Source organism: Antechinus flavipes, chromosome 2, assembly GCF_016432865.1.
Source record: "Antechinus flavipes isolate AdamAnt ecotype Samford, QLD, Australia chromosome 2, AdamAnt_v2, whole genome shotgun sequence".
In the NCBI taxonomy this organism is placed as follows: Eukaryota; Metazoa; Chordata; class Mammalia; order Dasyuromorphia; family Dasyuridae; genus Antechinus; species Antechinus flavipes.
The window spans coordinates 498,161,677-498,184,436 of record NC_067399.1 but is presented as its reverse complement, the minus strand read 5'-3'; the positions used below and the strand labels follow the sequence as shown (position 1 = coordinate 498,184,436).

The following is a 22,760-nucleotide window of genomic DNA, read 5'->3' as shown; positions in this document are numbered from 1 at the left end:
ACAATAACCAATATCATTCCCCTCAGAACTAGGCACTGGAAAGAACACTGGCTGATCTATTTTTTATCACAAAATGTTCTCAAGTCACTTACTTTTCTGGGCTTTGATTTCCTCATCTGTAAAATGAAGGGGCTGGACTAGGCGATCTCTAAGCCTCCTCTTATCTCTAAAGTTCTCTTTTTAGTATTCCATGTTTCCCCTAAGCTGGATGCTCCAGGCAGCAATGGCTTAAAGGATGTGCTATTCTCACTGGTACTTACCTTCTTTTGCATCTGTTCTGCCAGCTCTTGATATTGAAGAAGCTTCTTCTTTTCCTCTCCACCTTGACCCTGCTCTAGGGCAGAGAGCTGAAACAAAACAGCATGGTAAAGATGAGTACGTTGAAGACCTGCCATTGCTCTCCCAAGAGTTCCAGATAATGTGTTCTCAGTCTGAGTCTTCCTAGTACTCTGGGCTCTACCTCACATTTCCCAAAATGTAACTGACAACCTTCTAACTTGATTTCTTCTTTCTTGAGAAAGTTAATGGAAGAAAGAAACCTTAAGATAAGCAGTCTACCAAGAGCATAACTTCACTCTTCTGTAACTTCGGGGTACTGCTTAAGATATCACAAATCATAAATGGATGTGTCCAAGGACACAGCACCAGGAAATGTTGGGGGCCAGATGTGGACACAATCCTACCACCCTTTCCACTGTGTCATTCTGCCTCTAATTTAGCTACATCAACCAGATAAAAAGGCATTTAGGCAACAAACCCCAGATATAACATCCCAAAGCACTGTCATTGTACTTTTTCAGAATACTGATGCTTGTTGTCAATATTACCAGGAAGTCTAGAAAAGACAGATTTCTGGTCAGCTGGGGTACTGGGGCAGTTCTGAGGCTAACGAATTTAAAAACAACCTCCCTTTGCCCCTCTTCTGATGAATAAATATAAGATCCAAATAATCCAAAGAGGCTATTGACCAGCCTTGTTGCTTCAGCACGACTCACCTTTTCTTCCAGGTGAATGAGTTTCTGTTGAGTAGCATTTCTCTGCTCACACACTGCTTGGTACTGTTGGAAATGTTCATGCTTGGCAGAAGCCAACAAATGCTCACATTTGGCTTCCCACTGGGATTTCAGCTCGGCTTGCATGAGAGATACCTGCCCAGAGAATTTATGTAAGATCCTAAAACTTATAAGGATACTTAGGATATTGGAGAGGGAGATTTTCTAAACCTAAATAGTTTCTCCTTGCATAAGATAATATGTCAATAGCTTCTAATATGTTTCTTCTTCCTTAGTGGAGCTGTTTCATCAATCTTTTTAAGTTCTGGGGCCCTTGTGCCTATAAATTGGGGTAGAGTCCATTAGTAATGTTACTTTTGAAAAGTAAGGTAAATCAAAAGACAATGATCTGAGCATAATCATTTATTAGTCAAGCTAGAACTAATCAATAAATTGGGTCAAGAGTCTTTCTCAAAGTTCTCCAAGGTATGACTTAATAAAGTTTACGATTGGTTACAGGATAGACATTATCACTAGAGTGAAGAAAATGTGACTGGTAATTTTAAAGCAAGCAGGCTAATACACTAGAGACTAGTGACCACTCCTCTCTAATAATTAAGCAATGTTCTTTGTTTTATCATCAATTATCAATTGCCATCAGCAATTTGCAAGCTTTGATGCCAGACCTGAGTTAGTAGATTCCCTGACACATAGAATGGACTGCCAGTGAGATAAAACCCTCAAGAAAAAGCAAGGATGGACAATATACCTTTTGGCGATGATAACAAGTTAATTTATAACCTTTTTTTTTTTTTTTTTTTGCTGAGGCAATTGAGGTTAAGTGACTTGCTCAGGGTCACACAGCTAGGACATGTTAAGTGTCTGAGGCCAGATTTGAGCTTAGGTCCTCCTGACTTCAGGGCTGGAGTTCTATCCACTTACCACCTAGCTGCCTCTTAACTTATAACTTTAAATTAATTCAGAGGAAAAACTGACTCAAGTGATAGAGGACTGAGCAATTATACAAAATGGAATAGTAATAGAGAATATGATCAATTACAGAATAGAATCAATAATTCAATGACAGAGAGTAATTTTAATTTCATCAGTAGTTAATCCTCTGATATAATCATGGCTACTGAACATTTGAGGTGATGGGGCACCAACACCCAAGAAAGATGCACAAGTGGACAGCAACAAATAACTTTTCCCCCAAGTCAGAATTTGCTTTGTGCCTCCTCTCTGTTAGGGCCAACTTACCTCTCTGAATGCCTTTTGCCTAGACCTTTTGTAGTACTTGGCTGACATTGTTTATTTCTCCTAGAACCCAAAATGTTGCTGCCTGCTGTATCTAATTGGCTGAGCTTGTGTTTTAGTTAAATTCATATTTTGACTGCCTCCCTTTGTAACTTCTTACAAAATCTTTTTTCATAACACTGCTCCCCATTCTTTTCCAGCACTGAAATGTTCCTGGAAAGATGGATTTTATTTGATAGCTGTTCCCTTTGGTACCAATAACTGAGGTCTCCAGGTAACACTCCTAAAAGTCTAAAATGGAATGTGGAAAACTCATTCTTATGTCTGAAGTTGTCACTTCTTCACACAGACTTATGGTCTGCTCTTTTGCCACTCCCACATTTCCCTTATACCTGTTCAGCAGCTGTTTGATCTGTAGACACCTGAGCCTGTTTTAGGAGTTGTCGAAGTTTTTCTAATTCTTCCTGGTGTGATTTTCGAATTTCAACTATCTCTTCCTCAGCCTGGCTTCGCTCTTGGGCAGACTTCTTCTTCCTTTCTGAAAGGGTCTTTGAAAGGAAGAAACTAATTTTTAATAGTTTAGTACAGGTTAAATAAGGGTAAATATATCCCTAGGAATTTGCTTAATTCCTAAAAACTTAAAATATTTTCTTATTTAGTTATCTTTTTCTTTATATCCCCATTGAAATATACCCTAAGACCAGAGATCTTTGTTTTCAGGGCAGGCCATCTTTTCCTAGTGCTGGAATGAATTTCCAAATCAAGAAGGGTCCTTCTTCACAGATCAAGAAGACAGCTCCCAAACTTTTTCTAAAAGCTAGAATTGGGTTGACTTGGGTGACTGGCCTATTATAAGAGTCTTAGGGAAGCAAGTCAAAGGATACAGACAGACAATTTTCAGATGAATAAAGTAAAGTAATTTATAGTCATATGAAAAGCACTACCGATAAGAGAAATGCAAATTAATTAAAATCTGAGGTACCACTTCACAACCATCAGATTGGCTAAGATGACAGGAAAAGATATCAAATGTTGGAGAGGATGTGGGAAAACTGGGACATTATGCATTGTTGGTGGAATTATGATATGATCCAGCTCCTTCTAGAGAACAATTTGGACCTTGCCCAAAGAACTATAAAACTGTGCATACACTTTGATCCAATAGTCTCACTTTTGGGTCTATATTCCAAAGAGAGCAATAAAAGAGAGAAAAAAAAGACTCACATGTGCAAAAATGTTTTTAGTAGCTCTTTTTGTAGTAGCAAGGAATTGGAAATTAAGTTGATGGACCATTAATTAGGGAATGGATGAAAAGGTTATGGTATATGAATGTAATGGAATATTATTATTCTATTAAAAATAAGCAAACTGATTTCAGAAAAGCCTGGAAGGATTTAGATGAACTGATGCTGATTGAAGTGAGCAAGACCAGGAGAACATTGTACACAGTAACAGTAACATTGTGTGAAGCTCAAAACTATAATAGACTTAGCTTTCTCAGCAATACAGATTCAAGACAATTCTAATAGACTTGGAATGGAAAATACCATCTGCATACAGAAAGAGAACTATGGAGACTGAATGTGGATTGAAGCATAGTATTTTTACCTTTTTTGTTTATTCGGTTTTTTTTTTAATTGTGGTTTTTCCCTTTTCATGGTTTTTTTTTTTGGCACAACATGACAAACATGGAAATATGCTTAAAAGGACTGTCCAAATATAGCTTATATCAAATTCCTTGCTGTCTTGGGAAAGGGGTAGGTAAGGAAAGAAGGGAGAAAAAATTTGGAACACATAATCTTGCAAAAATGAATGTTGAAAACTATCTTTACATGTAATTGGAAAAAAAATAAAATTCTATTGGCAAAGCTCTAGTATATATAAAAAAAAAGAATCTTGAGAACTTATGCAACAAAACTTACCTTTTCCAGAGATTCTTTCTTAGCCTGAAGGTCAATCAGCTCCTCCTCTAAAGTTGACAACTTCAGTTCTAATTGCTTGCGGCTTTGCTTTTCAATTTTAAATTGGGACTGAGCTTGCTCTGATGTTTCCTGGAGTTCTGAAAAACAGAAGCAGACAGTTGGTTCAAGTATGGATGAAAGAAACTCTAATGGTTGGGCTGGGCTGGGCGGGTGATTCTAAGTATCTTTAAGGTTTCAACGTTTCACTATACCATTCCATTTATTTGGGACGATTCTTCCTTTTTTTTTTTTTCAGACTTATGAAAGGTTTATTGAGGCTGCTGTGCAAAGACATACTCATAAACTCATTCTTTTGCCCATTCACATTTAGCTAACAGGATAGTTGTACCTCAACTTGAATATGTATGAAGTGAAGAAAATATCTCCAATTGGAAGAAGTGGTAATTTTACTCTGGAACATACAACTTTTTTTTTTCCCCATTCAATAGTTTACAAAATAAATAAGTTCTTTAGTTTTTATACAATGAATCAGATCAAGTGGTCCCTGGGAGTGTTGACATTTTTATTGGTTTTTCATGTCAGTTCTCCTCACTCCCTTCAAAAACAGTAGTGTGGCATACTCTTAATTAAAGTAAATTAAATTCAAATAACTTCCTTTCCCCTTTCAAAATTGTATAGATGATAGGGAATTCTATGGGACAATACAAAGGCAGGATTGGAAATCACTGAATTAAACCTCAATTCAACATGATGAACACCAAATGTAATAATAAATTCGTAGATGTTTAATAAATGTTTATGAAATTTGTTTCACATAGCAAACTTTAATTCTGTTGACCTCTACTCTCCAACTCTCACACCAGTGAAAGTAGAATTGTTTTTCTTAACACACAACCAATTTATAATCATAGAATGTGTTGGAGGAAGGATTCTGTTGTTCACATGGTGGCAGACCCGTAGCAGAGCAACTCTCTCAGGAAAACAGAGAACTCTATACTATACTGCAGTTTTAAACATACCACTGATGAGAGAGAGAGCGCTATGAAAACTTAGTACATTTGCATCCTTGCATGAATAGTCCTTTTAGAGTAATGAATGTTGTCTTTTATGTTAAAAAAAAAATGGTATTGGCCAATTTTTTTTAAAATGTGTCTTTCTCTCTTTCTTTTTTTTCCCCCCTTCTCTCTCACCTTTCCCCTCTCTGTCTTTTTCTCTCTCTCTCTCCCCTTTTTCCCGGTTTGGTAGACAACAGTAGTTTCCGGGGCACTGGGCCTGGGTTTAGAATGGTCAGAGTCCTTTTTGACCATAAACAGACCTGTGATCTGTGCCTGCAGTTTGCTGATCTGAGCCTCCCGAAGGTCAGCATCCTTCTGGCACTCTGTCAGCTGCATCTGCAGGTCTGTCTCCTTCTTCTGCTGAGAGGTCAGTTTCAGCTGCAGGTTGGAGACCTGGGCAGTCACCGACGCCAACTCTTCTGTGACCTTAGCCTTGTTAACCAAATAGGAAAATTAGGAGGAAACGTAAGCCACAACTAAGTGCTAGGCTAGTCACACTGCTCTTCTCTTCTAACATACAGAAAATGTGCAATGAACAGGTAACAGCTTCTCACTAATACTGAGGTCAGGAATCCAAGGATGATAGTGTTTGGCATCTACTACTTAACTTGACTTACTGAATGGGAAGGACATTAGCACATATGAAAGGTAATCTGGAGTTCTCAGAATAAAGTTATTATAAAGAAAGCTGATCTATATACCCTATTCACAGACTTTCTGCAAATAACCCAGGATTCTCTAAGGTCAACTCATGAGACATGGAAAAAGCAACTTTCATATCTGTATCAAAGCAGGCCCTCCCAGGTTAACTTCTAAGAGATTCAGATTTGAGACTATTTAAAAACTGCTCAATATAACATATAATGCAGTTTAAAATTTTTCTTATGTGGCCTATGTCATCATACTGGGATTATCTGATTAAATATTTTGATATTGCTCTGAAAAGAAATATCCTTTTGCTACGATTGTCCTCAAGACTTTTCTTTACTTCTTCACATCTCATGACCTTTGGAAATGCCATGTCGAGATTTGGATATTACATGATTACAGTTTTCCTGGCACTGCAGAGCTTTGAGCTGAACAGCACCAGGACCTAGAAAATATAGAAACATCCATATTCTAAAACATTTAAAATACACAATCTGTGTAGTGTGGTTCTGAAGGGGAAGGGTCTCCACTTTTATGAGACCTTCCAGTGGTGGTTATATCAAAGAGGTGCTGACCCAACAGATGTATTTAATGAAGAAAAGAAGCAATATACAACTGTAGCTCTTGGTAATGAAACATGCAATTATCAGACTCTCTCGAATATATTCTTAACTTTTTTTCTTCTAAGTGTTTCATTCTCAATTACTTTGGGTATTACTTTGTATAATAATACAATGGGTATCCCACATATGTATAGTTTGTTAATTTTTCAAAGTATTCAATTCCAACAATGTTTATTTCCACAAATGTCTTCTTGTAGTTTCCAGGAATGAATAATATCAATAAATACAGGAGAATTTAAGGCCCATTTAAGACTGGCCTAAGACAAAAAACTTTCATGGACAAAGAAGTAGATTTGGCCTGCAGATATTTGCTCCTGGCTATGAAAGGAAGACATAATTTCTCTTGAGGTTCTAGACTTTTTGCTCCTCCAAATTATTATGTTGAAATTTAGCTTTACTCTCTCTAAAGTATGCCTTTGAATTGGGGTAGCACAACACTAAATCTATAAATTTATGTATCAATTTATTATATTGGTGCTTAATTGAAAGCAATAAATATCCCTCCAAGAATTTATTCCTTGGAAATGTTTTATAATTGCTTCTACAGAACTTTGCACCATGTATATTGATTCCCAGATATTTTAGTATCCCAATATCTTATGTATTTTATGGTTTCTTTTGAATGGCAGTTCCCTTTCAAATATTTCCTTCTAGATTTCGTGACCATTATGTAGAAATGCTGATGATTCTGTGGATTTATTTTGTATACTGCTAATTTATTGAAGCTATTAATTATCTCAATTAGTTTCCAAAGAAAATTATGTTATCAGCAAAGTGGAATAGTTTTGTCTCCTCTTTGACTTGGTTTATGCTTTTAATTTCTTTTGCTTGTCTCACTGTTAGTGCTGACATTTCTAGCACCATGTCAAAAAATAACAGGGAGAACTGATGCAAAGTGACGTAAGAACCAGGAGATCATTGAGCATAGTAACAGCAATGTTGTAATGATCAACTGTGAAAGACTTAGCTAGTCTGATGATTATAATCATCCAATGATCCAAGACAATTCCAAAGGACTCTTGATGAAAAAATGTTAACCAGCTCCAGAGAGACAACTGATAAATACTGAATACAAATTGAAGTATAATTTTCCCAATTTTTTTTTGCCTTTTTAAAAATTTGGCTAATGTTTTTTGTTATTTCATATGTATAACTGATAAGAAAAGAATAATGATTTTTTTTAATAGTAGGGAAAAAAGACATTCTTTCTTTATTCCTGGGTTGTTTGGGAAAGTTTCTAGTGTTTTTCCATGAAAAATAATGCTAGCTTTTGGTTTAAGGCGTATAGTAACTACATTAAAAATGACCCTTCTCTATGTTGTATAATCTGCATCCACCTTATACTCATGTATTTTGAAGTTTTTAATATAATATAATTTAATTTAATATAATTATGCTGTATTCCTAGTACAAATCCATGGTAGTGAAAAAATTTGTTTTATAATTTTTGTTACTGCTGTTTATTGTCTTTTTGTTGAGCTTTTATTCACACTTTTGAATCAATATTTATTAGTGATTGTAGTTCTTTTTTTCTCCCTCCTTGGCTTCAGGATTAGTGTTATTTATACATCATAAAAAGTGTTTATTAGAATATTTTATTTCTAGATTTTTGAGAATGACTTATATAATACAAGTAATAATTATTCTTTAAATGTTTGATAGAATTCAGCTGGAAATACATATAAAAGGTTTCACCCCCTCTACTGCCTTTGGAAGTTCTTTCACTGCTAGTTTAATTTTATTATCTAAAATTGGATTATTAAAGATTTCTATTTTATTGGGGACATTCATATGAAAACAGATAATGCTCAATACAGATATACATACTTGAGAAAAATTATGTACATACATACATAATCAATTATAAAATTCAGGAATAATAATGATGTCTTAGGTTTTCTTATATAAAAATGAAGCAGGAAAGATTGAGCCCAAGAAGAGAGAAATAGCATTTCTCTGCTGACACATGTAGTAATAGATAAATTCTGCAGTTCTGATTTGGGCTTTGTTTTCTAGGCCTTGTTAAAAAAAAAAAAGTATTAAAAATGAAATTCCCATCTAAAATATTTCAAAGCCAACCCCAAAGCAAAAACCTGGAGTTTAATTAATCAGTGGGCTATAAAAGGAATATATATGTTTAGGTGAATGCTTTCATTCGGGTCACAAGAAAAAAGGTTACTTAAGTTAATTACATAACCAATAGCATGTATGGGGAAATTTTCTAGAATTTGTTTTTGTTTCAAACTCTTTGCTTGTCAGATACCAAAACATCACTATAATAAAAAGCAAATATCACCACCAACAATAACTGCTTGACTAATGAATTAATAAATGCTTTAATGTACACTGTATTAGTATAGAAAGAACATTGGGCTGGGAGACAGAATACTTGGAATCCTGGCTCTGCTGTTGGGAGTAAAACTGGGGAAAAATCACTTAATCTCTGTAGGCTTATTTCTTTTTCTATAAAACAGGGATAATATCAGGTGCCCTGTCAACCTCACATGGTCACTGGAAGAAGCAAATGAGCTAGTGATAAGGAAGTACTTTAAAAAATCACAAAGTAGTATGCAAGTATAAAGCATTATTATAATTAGCAGTTGGAATATAACGGAAATAATCTATTTGTAATTTATGCTATTTTTAGTATATAATTCAAATTTATCCTAACCAGTACACCAGTACCACAAGTTTTCTACTGTTTAAATATGGGAGGCAAATGATTGTCAATAATGACAATGTAGTAATACTTCATTTCTCCAGAATCATTGAGATGAGGTCAACTTATCAAACTGAACAAAAATCTTTCTAAAATGGAGTATATATTTTACTTCCCAATTGAGCAGAGTATACAGAACATAAATTTAAACTTTTTTAAATGATTAGTTTTATCACGGGGGAAGTACCAATAAGAGGAATCGGTAGTATAAAGAAAATTACGCAACTGAGAAGATGGCATTAGCCCTAACACAAAGGAATTGACTGGTTTGCTTCAAATGAATATTTGAAATTTGAAATCAAGTTTTAACTGGCTCTGCATCCACCTATGGTTTGAATATATAACCAAATATGAGCCAGGAGAAAACCTTGATAAAGTTAACCAAACAACCAGGAAAACAGGGAGGAATTATGCTTAGAGACAATACACAGCTCAATATCTTGTTCTCTTCAAAGGAAAAGCAGAGTTGCCATGCACAAAAGCTCTGGACCCTTGCTGACCCAAAGTCAGTAAAAAGCCTTATGTCCCAGATGGACAAGCAAACAAGATACCCATAATTACAAGTCCGTGAGCACATGCGCAAGGAACGGAAAGAAAGAAAACACTAAACACCTACACCATGTCCGGATGGCCTCCCTTGGTCCCACCCCTCAACGAATTCTGCTGCTGACATCAGGTGCTGAGAGAAAAAGGAGCAAGAGGAAAAACGAAATGTTCTGAAAAACAAGCAGCAAAAGCATCCATATCATACCAAGAATGACAAGGGTCAGAGAGAAGGGTCAAATCAGGCTCAGGACCTAACAAATCACTTAGGAATCTGTTAAAAAAAAAAAAAAAGGTCCCTGGCAATTCTAATATGTTATGGCTATACAAGAAATACAAAATCAATCCTGTCAAACTGAGTAGTTAGAACTATTTCTGATTAAAATTAGAATACTGTCTGAAGCAGGAGAACTTTAGTTTTCTCCCTAACACAGGGAAGTCCCAAAGAAGAGAATGAAAGGAAGCAGATATAAGATAAGGAACCAGGAAGGGGATTGGGAATGAGAAAATGTTCAAAATCAGCTCGGTTTAAATGAGACTAGCAGGGATGAAGTGAGATCTATGTGTCAAGTCTTTCATCATGCAAAGCCATGGTGAACAGCCTTTTTAGCTTCATGAGTGAGACCAAACATGTTCTGTAGGGTGTGACAAACCTGGGTCAAAGGGTAAGGAGAGAAAATATGGGAGAGAAAAAACAGTGACAGAATAAGGACTAGAGAAGAGAAGAGAAAAGAGAAGGGAGAAATAGAAATATGACACAAGATATATGTGGGAGACAGCTGACTGAGAGATCATTCAATGTCATAAATCCCCTAAATCCAGAATAGGGACCTGTCACATTTTGTGAGAAAATGGGGCTAGAACATGCCATAATCCTTCTTATATAAATGCAGATGGGGAAAAAGTCATGTTAATGGTAATAATTAAAGAATATAATAAGAACATTAGGGATATCTCAAGAAAAAAATCTTCAAACATTAAAGTATAAAGCAGTAAAATAAATTGCACAAGGTTTAGTCTTGTGTTTAACTATGCAATTACACATTGTCCTCAGTTAATTTCCCATCAAACTGAAATAATCAGAAACCATTTCTTCTTCACATAACATAACTTTTCCAAACCTAGCAGGCGAAAGGGCCAATAATTCCCAGCTAAAACTTTGCAACCCAAGTAGTCTCCAATCTCATTGTTAATGACAGGAATGCAAATAAGCCTAATTCTTAAAACCGCTGATTCCCATCAAAACCCTGAAACCCAAGCACTGTAGACACAAATGATATTTCTTGCCTCTGAAATGGTATCACTCAAATCTGAAATCAGAATTTCAATCTAATGCAGAGGCAGTATGGTGGAACAAGAGGAGCACCAGGCTGAACATTGCTAGATTTGCCCTAACCCAATGTGACCAAGTCATTTAAGTAAGTCTCACTGGTAAAACTGGAAAATTAAGGCCTGACCTTCTCCCAGGGCAGTGCTGAGACAACGGCTATGAAGTTCAAACACAAAAGGTCTTCAGAAACATCTTTAAAAATGTAAACTCATTAGAATTAAACCTTAAGCCCCAGAAAGATATGTTACCAAAAGTATTTGGGATTATGATGATTATCAGATGAGGTTTTGTTTCTCAATATATAGCAGGAAAACTGTTCCACCAACTTGAATTTTTAAAAGTCAATGTGTAAAAGTATATGAATTTAATACTTCGCTGAATTCAGAATATGCCAGTAGGTGAAAATGTGGGTAATATACCCAGGAATTAGTCTGAATTAGGGACTGGGATCATGATCACTCTACTTGAAAAATTTGGGTTCTTTTTTGTTAAAAGGGCTTAGGTGTATCGTGGCCCTTGAGGTTGCTGTTCCCAGTGCTAATGATTTTACCTTCTCCTGCTCAGCATGCAATACTCTTGCCTGCGTGTTTTCAGTGGCTATTTGAAGGGTGCTATTCCTCTTCTCCATCAGCAGGTTATTCTGCTCCACATACCTATGAAATATAGGAGTAAGTCCAACAAACTGCACATACACAAAAGTCAAACAGAGGGCAAAGTAATCTTAAACAAAGCCATATAGGAGTTGTGAAGGTTTGAAACCCCTTTGGTATAGAGACTCCTCACTGCCTTAAGTAAGCTTGTTTGATATGAGTATTAAATAAATCATGTTTGTTTTTAGGGTCAGTTCATTGTGCTATTACCTCTGACTGCGTTCAATCAGATCAGTGATTTTGTCATTTTGTTCTTCAATCCGATTTTTCTTCTCAAGGACCTCCTGCTTCAACTTTTCATTTTCCTAAGTTTGAAATACAGACATATACAATTTAATTCTTTCACATATGAACAGTGGCTTTAAGAGAATCAACATATTTAAGTCAGCAGAAGCCAGTCTTATTTTGTTCAATTTTGAGGCAAGAAACAACCAATTCTCAGTCTTGCTATTCAGAACCCTCTGGAGAAAGGGTTTGTACATGACTCCAGGATATTAGACCTCAGACTCCATTTCACCTTAAACATACCATTTAATTTTTTCCAGGAAGATTAAGGAATTTATGCAATGCAGATGGAAAAAAGTGGGGAAAAAATGCAGTGACATGAAAATTAGTTTTAGACCCATACTTAACACCGTATACTAAGATTAAGATCAAAATGGGTCCATGATTTAGACATAAAGAACAAGATTACAAATAAATTAGAGGAACATAGGATAGTTTACCTCTCAGACTTGTGGAGGAGGAAGAAATTTGTGACTAAAGATGAACTAGAGACAATTATTGATCACAAAATAGAAAACTTTGATTACATCAAATTAAAAAGCCTTTGTACAAACAAAACTAATGCAAACAAGATCAGAAGAGAAGCAACAAACTGGGAAAACATCTTCACAGTTAAAGATTCTGATAAAGGCCTCATTTCCAAAATATATAGAGAATTGACTCTAATTTGTAAGAAATCAAGCCATTCTCCAATTGATAAATGGCCAAAGGATATGAACAGACAATTTTCAGATGATGAAATTGAAACTATCTCCACTCATATGAGTATTCCAAATCACTATTGATCAGAGAAATGCAAATTAAGACAACTCTGAGATACCACTACACACCTGTCAGACTGGCTAAGATGACAGGAAAAAATAATGATGAATGTTGGAGGGGATGCGGGAAAACTGGGACACTGATGCATTGTTGGTGGAGTTGTGAACGAATCCAACCATTCTGGAGAACAATCTGGAATTATGCCCAAAAAGTTATCAAACTGTGCATACCCTTTGACCCAACAGTGCTCCTCCTGGGCTTACAACTGAAAGAGATACTAAAGAAGGGAAAAGGACCTGTATGTGCCAAAATGTTTGTGGCAGCCCTGTTTGTAGTGGCTAGAAACTGGAAAATGAAAGTATGCCCATCAATTGGAGAATAGTTGGGTAAATTGTGGTATATGAATGTTTTGGAATATTATTGTTCTGTAAGAAATGAGCAGAACCAGGAGATCATTCTACACTTCAACAACGATACTGTATGAGGATGTATTCTGATGGAAGTGGATTTCTTTGACAAAGAGATCTCAGTTTCAATTGATCAATGATGGACAAAAGCAGCTACACCCAAAGAAAGAACACTAGGAAATGAATGTAAACTGCTTGCATTTTTGTTTTTCTTCCCGGGTTATTTTTACCTTCTGAATCCAATTCTCCTTGTGCAACAAGAGAACTGTTCGGTTCTGCACACATATATTGTATCTATACTGTGACATATTTAACATGTATAGGACTGCTTGCCATCTGGGGGAGAGGATGGAGGGAGGGAGGGGAAAAATTGGAACGGAAGTGAGTGCAGGATAATGTTGTAAAAAATTACCCTGGCATGGGTTCTGTCAATAAAAAGTTATTATAAAAAAAAAAAAAAAGAAAGAAAGAAAACTAGTTTTAGTACAAAAGGCAACTGATAGAAGGTCAGGTATATAAAACATCATTCTACAGTTAACAGCAACTGCTGGTATAATTTTTAGTTTGGACCACAAGCAGGGCTAAAGTCGATTCATGAGTCCCAGTTCAAAGCAAACTCTTTTCCATCAGCTGCTGTGGCACTCAATGGCTTCCCTTGTTTTTTCACATTCAGCTGTACACTATGGTTAATTGTACATTGTTCTTATCTCTTCTATGAGACTATAAGCTTCTTGAGAGTGTTCATCCCATTCACATGAACAGTTATGATTACTGTGTATTTCTATCTGGCATGCCCTGTTTGTTCTACTCTCTCTTCTTTCACCCTATCCCTCCTCAAAAGTCTTTTGCTTCAAACCACTACCTCCCCCCAATTCACCATCCCTTTTATAAGTACACTTACCTTCTATTACCCTCTCTCCTTTTCCTTCCCTGGGATAAAAGACATTTCTATACCCAGATGAATATGTATGTTATTTTTTTTTTTAAGCCAATTCTTGTAATGGGCTGAGGCTTGAGATGATGCACTGAGGTCCCAAGTACATGAGGCTAAATAGTAATTGGACCATACTCTATTAATATATAAGCTTGGAGAAAGAATGGCCCCCGCCCACTCTTTGTGCAAGTCCTGATGTGTTGTATAGGAAATGACAATTTTGGTGGGTGGAGGCAGGGGAGTGGAAAAGAAAGGGGAGGAGAAACTGCTTGCTTTTTGCCATTGCGACGACATTTCAGCTCAGATTCCCCCTCTGTTAGCTGGCTTCCTGTCGCAGCTGCCCATATTGCCATCACAATCTTTCTTGCCTATATTTGCCATCGCAATCCTTATTCACCTCTTCACTTCAATAAAAATTGAAGATTTTCCCCTTAACCTGAATTCCTGACTCCGACTGATTTTAAATACGCGGTCATTACAAATTCTGATAAGAGTAATGTTCAAGTATTACTAGTGACCTCCTTCCCCATCTTTCCCTCCATTGTAAAAGTGCTTTCATACTTCTTAAATTTTTTTTATATTCCAGCATATTTTTTTTAAATATTATATCATTATATTCAGCTCACATCCATACCTTCTTATGTACACTCCTTCTAGCTGTCTTAAAAAAGGAAACATATTTAGGAATTAACAAGTATCATCATTCCATTTAGGAATATAAACAGTTTAACTTTACTGAATCCCTTATGATTCATGATTTCTCTTTTCTGTTTAAATGTGTCTGAATTTCAAATTTTCTCTTCCAGCTCTAGTCTTTTCATCAGGAATGCTTGAAAGTCTTTTATTTCACTGACTATTCATTTTTCCTCCTGAAGGCTGATACTAAGTTTTGCTGGATAGGGGATTCTTGGTTGTAATCCTAGCTTCTTTGCCTTCTGGAATATCATATTTTAAGCCTTCCAATCCTTTAATACAGAAACTGGTAAATCTTGTACTATCTTAATTGTGCCCTCATAATATTTAAATTGTTTCTTTTTGTCTGAATGCAATATTTTCTACTTGACCTGGGAACTCTGAAATCTGGCTATAATATTCATGAGAATCTTCATTTTGGGATCTCTGTTAAGAGGTGGTCAGTGGATTTTTTCCATTTCTATTTTATCTTAGTTCTAGAATTTTAAGGCAATTTTTCATGATAATTTCTTGAAATATGATGTTTAGGGTCTTTTTTGATCACATTCTACCATCCAATAACACTTAAATTATCTCTCCTTAATCTATTTTCCAAGTCAGTTGTTTTTCTAATGAGGTGTTTCACATCTTCTTCTATTTTTTTCATTCTTTTGATTTTGTTTCATTGTGTATTGATATCTTATAGACTCATTAGTTTCTACTTACCCAATTCTAATTTGCAAGGATTATTTTGTTCAGTAAGCTTTTGTATTTCCTTTTCTATTTGGTCAATTTTTCTTTTTAAGTTGTTTTCTTCACCAAATTTTGTACCTCTTTTCATTTGGCCAATTCTGTTTTTTAAAGAAATTATCTTCAGTGGATTATTGTTCCTTTAACACTTAGCCTATTGTTTTTAGTTAAAATATTCAGTATTTTTTTGTGCCTCCTTTGCCAAGCTGCTCACTCTTTCTTGCATTACTTTCATTTCTTTTCTGCATATTTTTTCTCTGCCTCTCTTACTTGATTTTTAATCTTTTTTGAGACTTTGCAAGTATCTACTTTTGTCTCACTATCTTCTTCTGAGCTTGTATTTTGATATTCCCTGTAACCATAGTAATTTTCTATGTTTAAGTTCTTTTTTTGATGTTTATTCATTTTTCTAGCCTTTTCTTTGACTTTTAACTTTATTTTAAAGTTGGTCTCTGCTCCTGGATACTATCCCAAGCTTCAGGATTTTTTGTGTTGTGTTCAGTTAATTCTGGAGGTCTGTAGTTTTCAATTCTTCTAAGGTGGTATAATCAAAGGAGATGTGTAATCAATGCTTTCCTTGCCTGTGTCTGTAAGTGACCACAAGTACTTTTTTCTACCTGGAATTATGATCGGAGTCCTTGTTCCTGCTAGTTCTCCTTCTTATCTTGGGACTATGACCCAGAACCATGTATGGCTAATGCAACAGAATCCTGCACATAGTACCAGACAAAAGGTCTCCTGTAATCTTCGGACCAGTTTTTCTGACCCCCTTACTATTTCTGGCATAAGAGTTCCAGAAGCCAATGCAGTCATTACATAGCCTCCACTGATTCAGTTGCCCTTGAGGCCTATTGTTGGAGGTAGCCTGCCCTGGACGATGCTCCATTTTTACCCCAATGAGAAAGATCTTTCCTGTCAACTTTTTAAGTTGTCATAGGTTAGAAAACTGCTTCACTGCATCCGTGTTTGTTTTGAGGTATTATTTTTAATGTTGTTTATAGGGGAATTCAGAAAAGCTTAGACGAATCCCTGTAAAGACAGGGACTAAGCCATGTTGGCTCTCTCCTCAGAGATCATGCATTATGTTTTATATTCCTCATGTACCAGCTGAATGCTTGTCTGAAAAGTCATTGACTCCACCTTCAGTGATCAGAGAGAGAGAGAGATGCTGTGATTGTTGTGAGACTTTACTCTGACCAAGTTAAATAATTCTTGATAAATTGTTTCTTTAATTTTATACTTGTTGCCTATTTGTGTGTTGGAGGCATATACAATTGATAAATTCTGAGGAAATACAATCAAAAAGGAAGCACTACATAAAAGAAGCAAGATCATCCTTACCTGAAGGATCCTATGAATACAGAGAGGACTGGAGAGACTTACATGAACTGATGCTAAGTGAAATGAGCAGAACCAGGAGATCATTATACACTTCGACAACGATATTGTATGAGGACATATTTTGATGGAAGTGGATTTCTTTGACAAAGAGACCTAACTAAGTTTCAATTGATAAATGACGGACAAAAGCAGCTACACCCAAAGAACGAACACTGGGAAACGAATGTGAACTATCTGCATTTTTGTTTTTCTTCCCGAGTTATTTATACCTTCTGAATCCAATTCTCCCTATGCAACAAGAGAACTGTTCGGTTCTGCAAACATATATTGTATCTAGGATACACTGCAACATATGTAACATATAAAGGACTGCTTGCCATCTAGGGGAGGGGGTGGAGGGAGGGAGGGTAAAAAAAAAAATCAGAAAAGAAACGAGTGCAAGGGATAATGTTGTCAATATAAAGTAATCATTAAATAAAAATTAAAAAAAAAAAAAAAAGATCATCCTTACCTGAAGGATCCTTTGAATATTGCTCATAATCATGCTTGTTTCCATGCTTACTGATAATCCAGGAAGGAGCAAAGAATTGCTAGCACTGTACTTCTGTAATTCTTCCACCTTAAAAAAGGATATCAGAAGAGATTTTATTAAAAAAGACCTCAAGCTAAAATGGTCATCTAAAACTTGATAATCTAGATATTGAACTATTTTTGCATGACGATAACAGAGCAAGCTCTAAGTAAATATCTCCTAGTCAACCATAAATGTCACCACTAAATGCAGCATTATTTTTCTACCTATGGAACTGATTGTAGCTCAGGCCAGGGGGCACTACTTCCTTCCTTCTCCATGAACTCTCTTATGCCCTCTGCAGAGTAACTCACCTTGGCAGCAAGATGGTCCATTTTATCAGCCACCTTGGTCATTGTCATTCGGACTTCAGTATTGTGCTGTCGTGCTTCGGTCATGAGCAATGAAGCAATATCGGCTGAGCCTAAAAATAGATATATTCTAAAAATGAAACAGTTTTAAGCAGATCTGGAGTTTCTTTTGGAAATGTAGAAATAGAAAAGGAGCTGGGGAAAGAGCAATGATCTTATGATCATTAATGATATTAGTAATGGAGAAATATGTCTATGATGTAAAAAGCCAGAAAAGAATATAAGTGCTGCCCATTTTAGACTTTTGTGGCAAATTCTTTTTGAGAATAAAATTAAATTGTTTTCTCCTTTTCCCATTTTTCTGGAACCATGAGCTTCAAAATCCTCATCAAGAGATTCTGTGGGAGAGAGGACTGGGGGAACCGAGTATGGTTCAGCATTTTCACTTTGTTGTTGTTTGATGGCATTTTATTTTGCTTCTTGCTTTCTCTTTTTTACTGGTTTGACTTAATTTTTCTTGTGTGACATGATAAGTGTGTGTGTGTGTGTGTGTGTGTGAGTGTGTGTGTGTATGTGTATGCATATATTGGGTTTAACATAAGGCATGGGGAAAATTAGAACACAAGCTTTTGCAAGAATTGTTGAAGAATTGTCCATGCATATGTTTTGAAAACTAAAAAGCTTTAATAAAGGGGGAAAAAAAAGAGAGAAACTCTGTGGGATAAGGACTACAAGGACAATAACAATATAAATCAAGACAACACTAAAAGTCAATCAAACTCTGACAAAAGATAATGATCAATATTGGTAACAAATTGCTAGGCTTAAAAGACAAATTTTATTCTGTTAACAATAGCTACACAAAAAAGTGGAAACTCACATGCACTATCTGTTGCAGTCAGATAGTGACTCTATCTGATAGATAGGAGGTTGTGTGTAACTGTTTGGGAGAATGCATTTGTTTGTGTGAACTGTTTATTGATTAGAATCTGTTGTATTGAAATAAAATGTATAAATTGACAAATGTCTGAATACAGATACTGTGGGATCATTTTATCCATTGCCATTAATCAGTCATAAACATTTTTAAAGTAACTATTAGGTGTCAAGCACTGCACCAAGTTCTGGGAATATAAAGACCAACAAAAAAAGAAAGACAGTCCCTCCCAAAAGGAGCTTACAGTCTAAGGGGAAAACAACATAAAAGAAAGATATGAGTTCTCATCTGGACTCAAAAACTTATTAGATGTGTCAAGTCACTGAACTTTGGCAAGTCATTAAATTCCTTTTTGCCTCAGTTTTTCATCTATAAAATGGGAACGCATTGGAAGGAAATGGCAAACTACTGCAGTATCTTTGACAAGAAAACTCCATGGACTTTGTCCAGAAAGTCTGGATATGATAGAACAAACAACAAAAAAGAAGCTTTCAATTGAGAAAGCACCTGGGAAATGTCCATCAGTCAGAGAATGACTTAGAAATGGTTACATGTGAAAGAAAGTATAAATGCATAAGAACAAATATAAAGAACTCAGAAAAACTCACATGAATTAATGCAGAGTAACAAGCAAAAGCAGAAGAACAACTTACACAGGATAAGAATAATGTAAAAGAAAGCAACAATGAAACATGAGAACTCTGATCAGTATAAAAGCCAAAGCCCTTTTGAGAACTGAAAATAAAAGATCCCTTTGTCCTCTCAATAAAGGAGCAGTAGACTATGCAAACAAGAGTGAATATTTACATAGCATGCAAAGTGCTTCATATGGCTTACTGATGCTCATAATAACCTTGTTAAGTAGGTGCTATTATCATCTCTATGTTTGGGCTGGGAGAAACTGAGGCTGAATCTAAATGACTTGTCCAAGGTCACAACCTACAAACCATAGAGAAAAGATCTGAACTCAGGTCTTTTTGGTGCATGTCTGGTGCTCTCTCCTCTATACTGACACTAAGTACAGAAGATGGCACAGATGTGTTCGGGATGGTCAATGTATTCATTTTGTTGTTTATTTACACTCTGTAACAAGGAAGGATTCCATATGGTGTTAATGGAAAGTAATATTAATGTTTTTTTTAAAAAAATACATTTTTTTATTTTTAAATGCTTGAACTAAAAGTCATCAACATCCAAACATTTTGCCTGCCAATTTTTGCTTCATGTTATACACATCGCAGTGCTTTGGGAAGTAGGGAGAAAAAGAGAGATAGAAAACAAATGGAGAGGGGCTGATAAGATGTTGGGAATAAGGTAGCTGTCATGGCGAAGGAAATGTAAATTTGTTTTTTCACATTCAGAGATTGAAAAGTAGAAAGAACAAGAATGAGTCAGGAAAGAAGAGCAAGAAAAACATCATGATTTGGGTTTTTTTTTTTTTTATCTTACCTTGAAAATGAGGAGTCTGAGAAAGTGGTCCTGGATACATGGGTCCTACAGGCTGTAGTTGGGAAGTGACTGGTGTAGCATTTTGGTGGTAGGCATAAGTCTGCATACCTGCATAGGGCTAAGAAAACTGAAGAGTTATAGCTGCAAAGATGACAGGAAAAGATAATGACCAAGGCTGGAGGAGATGTGGGAAAACTGGGACACTCATACATTGTTGGTAGAGTTGTGAACACATCCCAACCATTCTGGAGAACAATTTGAAACTATGCCCAAAGTGCTATCAAACTGTGCATACCCTTTGACCCAGCAGTTTTACTACTGGGTTTATATCCCAAAGAGATCTTAAAGGACAGAAAGGGACCTGTATGTGCACAAATGTTCGTGGCAGCCCTTTTTGTAGTGGCAAGAAACTGGAAACTGAGTGAATGCCCATCAGATGGGGAATGGCTGAATAAATTATAGTATATGAATATTATGGAATATTGTTGTTCTGTAAGAAACAACCAGCAGGATGATTTCATAGAAGCCTGGAGAGATTTACATGAACTGATGCTGAGTGAAATGAGCAGAACCAGGAGATCACTGTACACGTTAACAACAAGACTATATGATGATCAATTCTGATGGACGTGGCTCTCTTCAACACTGAGATGTTCTACTTGTTCAGTGATGGAGAGAGCCATCTACACCCAGAGAGAAAACCATGGGAATAGAGGGTGGAACACAACATAGCATTCTCGCGCTCTCTGTTGTTATTTGCTTGCATTGTGTTTTCTTTCTTAGTTTTTCTTTTTCTTCTTTCTTGATCTGATTTTTCTTGTGCAGCAAGATAACTGTATAAATATGTATACATATATTGGATTTGACATGTATTTCAACATATTTAACATGTATTGGACTACTTGCCATCTAGGGGATGGGGTGGAGGGAAGGAAGGGGAAATTTGCAACAAAAGGTTATGCAAAGGTCAATGTTAGAAAAATTACCCATGCATATGCTTTGTAAATAAAAAGCTTTAATTAAAAAAAAAGTTATAGCTGCATTTTGAAAGTAACTAGTCACCTCCTTTCATTCATACTTTTCTCTGATTGACCAAGAAGACAAATCAATCATCAAGTATTGATTAAGTACCTTTTATGTTTCAAGCACTGTGCTAAAAAAAGAATGAAACAATTCTTGTTTACAATTAGCTGACATCTGACCAAGTACAAAAACCGCACAAAACATAGTATCTCAAAAGTCTTAGTGAAATTCTAATCAAATATAAAGTGAAGAAAAGTAAATATGAACAAAGTGTTAAATACAAGGTGTTCTGGGAAGGAGGAGGAATATTAGGAAAAGTCTCATGCAGAAGATGGTTTTTGGGAAGCATCTTAAAAGGAACAGAGGGCATCTATGATGTGGAGATGAGGAAGGTATGCATACCAGGCAAGGGGAATGGTTATAATGTAAAGCCCCAAAGAAAGAAAATGGAGTGTTGTGAATGAGGAACACAGAGAAGTTCCTTTCACCTAGGAGCAGAGTACAGGAGATGGAATAATGAGATTGGAAAGAAAGTCTGGGGGTATGTTAAATAAAATGATTTAAAAACTAAACAAAGGAACTTATATTTTATCCTAGAGGCAAACCAAAGCCACTGTAAGTGGATGAATCAAGAAATCACCAAGTCAGATTTGTGTTTTAAGGAAAACTACTCTGGCAATACAGTCAGGTTTGACAAGGAGTGTGGTAAGACTTGAGGCAAGGAGACCAAACAGGAAGATTCTGCAATAATCTGAATAGTACAGAAAGTAATAAGAGTTTGAATTAAGGTGGTAGCTGTGAAAGTAGAGAGAATAGATCAGAGAGCTAGACTGTGATGTGAGGTTATTACTGTTTTAAGTACATTTCAGAGCTGGATGAGATCATCAAAATTTGAAGTTATATTAGCATGAAAGCTGGCAGCATATCTACTTTGCTAAGTAGTTCTAAACAGGAAAACTAATCCTGCTAAGAAAGAGAAGAGAGAAACATTTTTCAGCATCTTTCCTAGCTTTCCCATAATATATTTTAAAGTAAGCTGCGTACCTGCCAGGCATAGTGACTTTTAAAAAAGATTAAGTTGTGTCTATAAGTATATTTGGGTAAAGGTAGAATTATTGACTAAAATCCCACATGAAATCTGTTAGATTTTTTAAAAATAGGATTTCCCCAAATACATGTAAAGATCGTTTTCAACATTAATTTTTGTAAAACTTTGTATTCTAAATTTTTCTCTTTCTCTCCTTTACCCCTCCCTCTAATACAGTAAGCAATCTGATATAGGTTAAATATGAGCACTACTTTTAAACATATTTGTAAAATGGCATGTAAGAAAAATCAGACCAAAGGGGGGAAAAAACCCATGAGAAAGAAAACACACAAAAATGTGAAAATATGTTTCGATCCATATTCATTCTCCATAGTTCTCTCTCTAGATGCAGAAATATGTCAGTCTACAAAGTGGCAGATCTGCTTTCCACACTTGCTCCTCTTTAAATCAAGAGGTTGATACAAAATATCCATCAATTACAGAGCATCCCAGTAAATACTATCCCTTCTCCTGTCCTAAGCTACTCTACGG

At 35.8% G+C, this 22,760-nt stretch overlaps 1 protein-coding gene across 3 annotated transcripts in view; it reads right to left on the bottom strand.

Moving 5' to 3' along the window:
• FKBP15 (FKBP prolyl isomerase family member 15) overlaps positions 1–22,760 on the bottom strand; it is an 88,986-nt gene that overhangs the window by 12,018 nt on the left and 54,208 nt on the right. For 2 of the 3 annotated variants that reach the window (XM_051980014.1, XM_051980016.1), the window contains 11 exons: positions 20,159–20,276; positions 17,776–17,885; positions 17,402–17,509; positions 11,950–12,044; positions 11,640–11,742; positions 9,833–9,895; positions 5,487–5,658; positions 4,172–4,308; positions 2,642–2,797; positions 996–1,148; positions 261–347 (listed from right to left, as the gene is read on the bottom strand). In XM_051980014.1, the coding sequence (XP_051835974.1) occupies positions 261–347; positions 996–1,148; positions 2,642–2,797; positions 4,172–4,308; positions 5,487–5,658; positions 9,833–9,895; positions 11,640–11,742; positions 11,950–12,044; positions 17,402–17,509; positions 17,776–17,885; positions 20,159–20,276 (1,302 nt within the window). The remainder of the gene's footprint in view (positions 1–260; positions 348–995; positions 1,149–2,641; positions 2,798–4,171; positions 4,309–5,486; positions 5,659–9,832; positions 9,896–11,639; positions 11,743–11,949; positions 12,045–17,401; positions 17,510–17,775; positions 17,886–20,158; positions 20,277–22,760) is intronic. The other variant, XM_051980015.1, reaches the window with a different exon arrangement.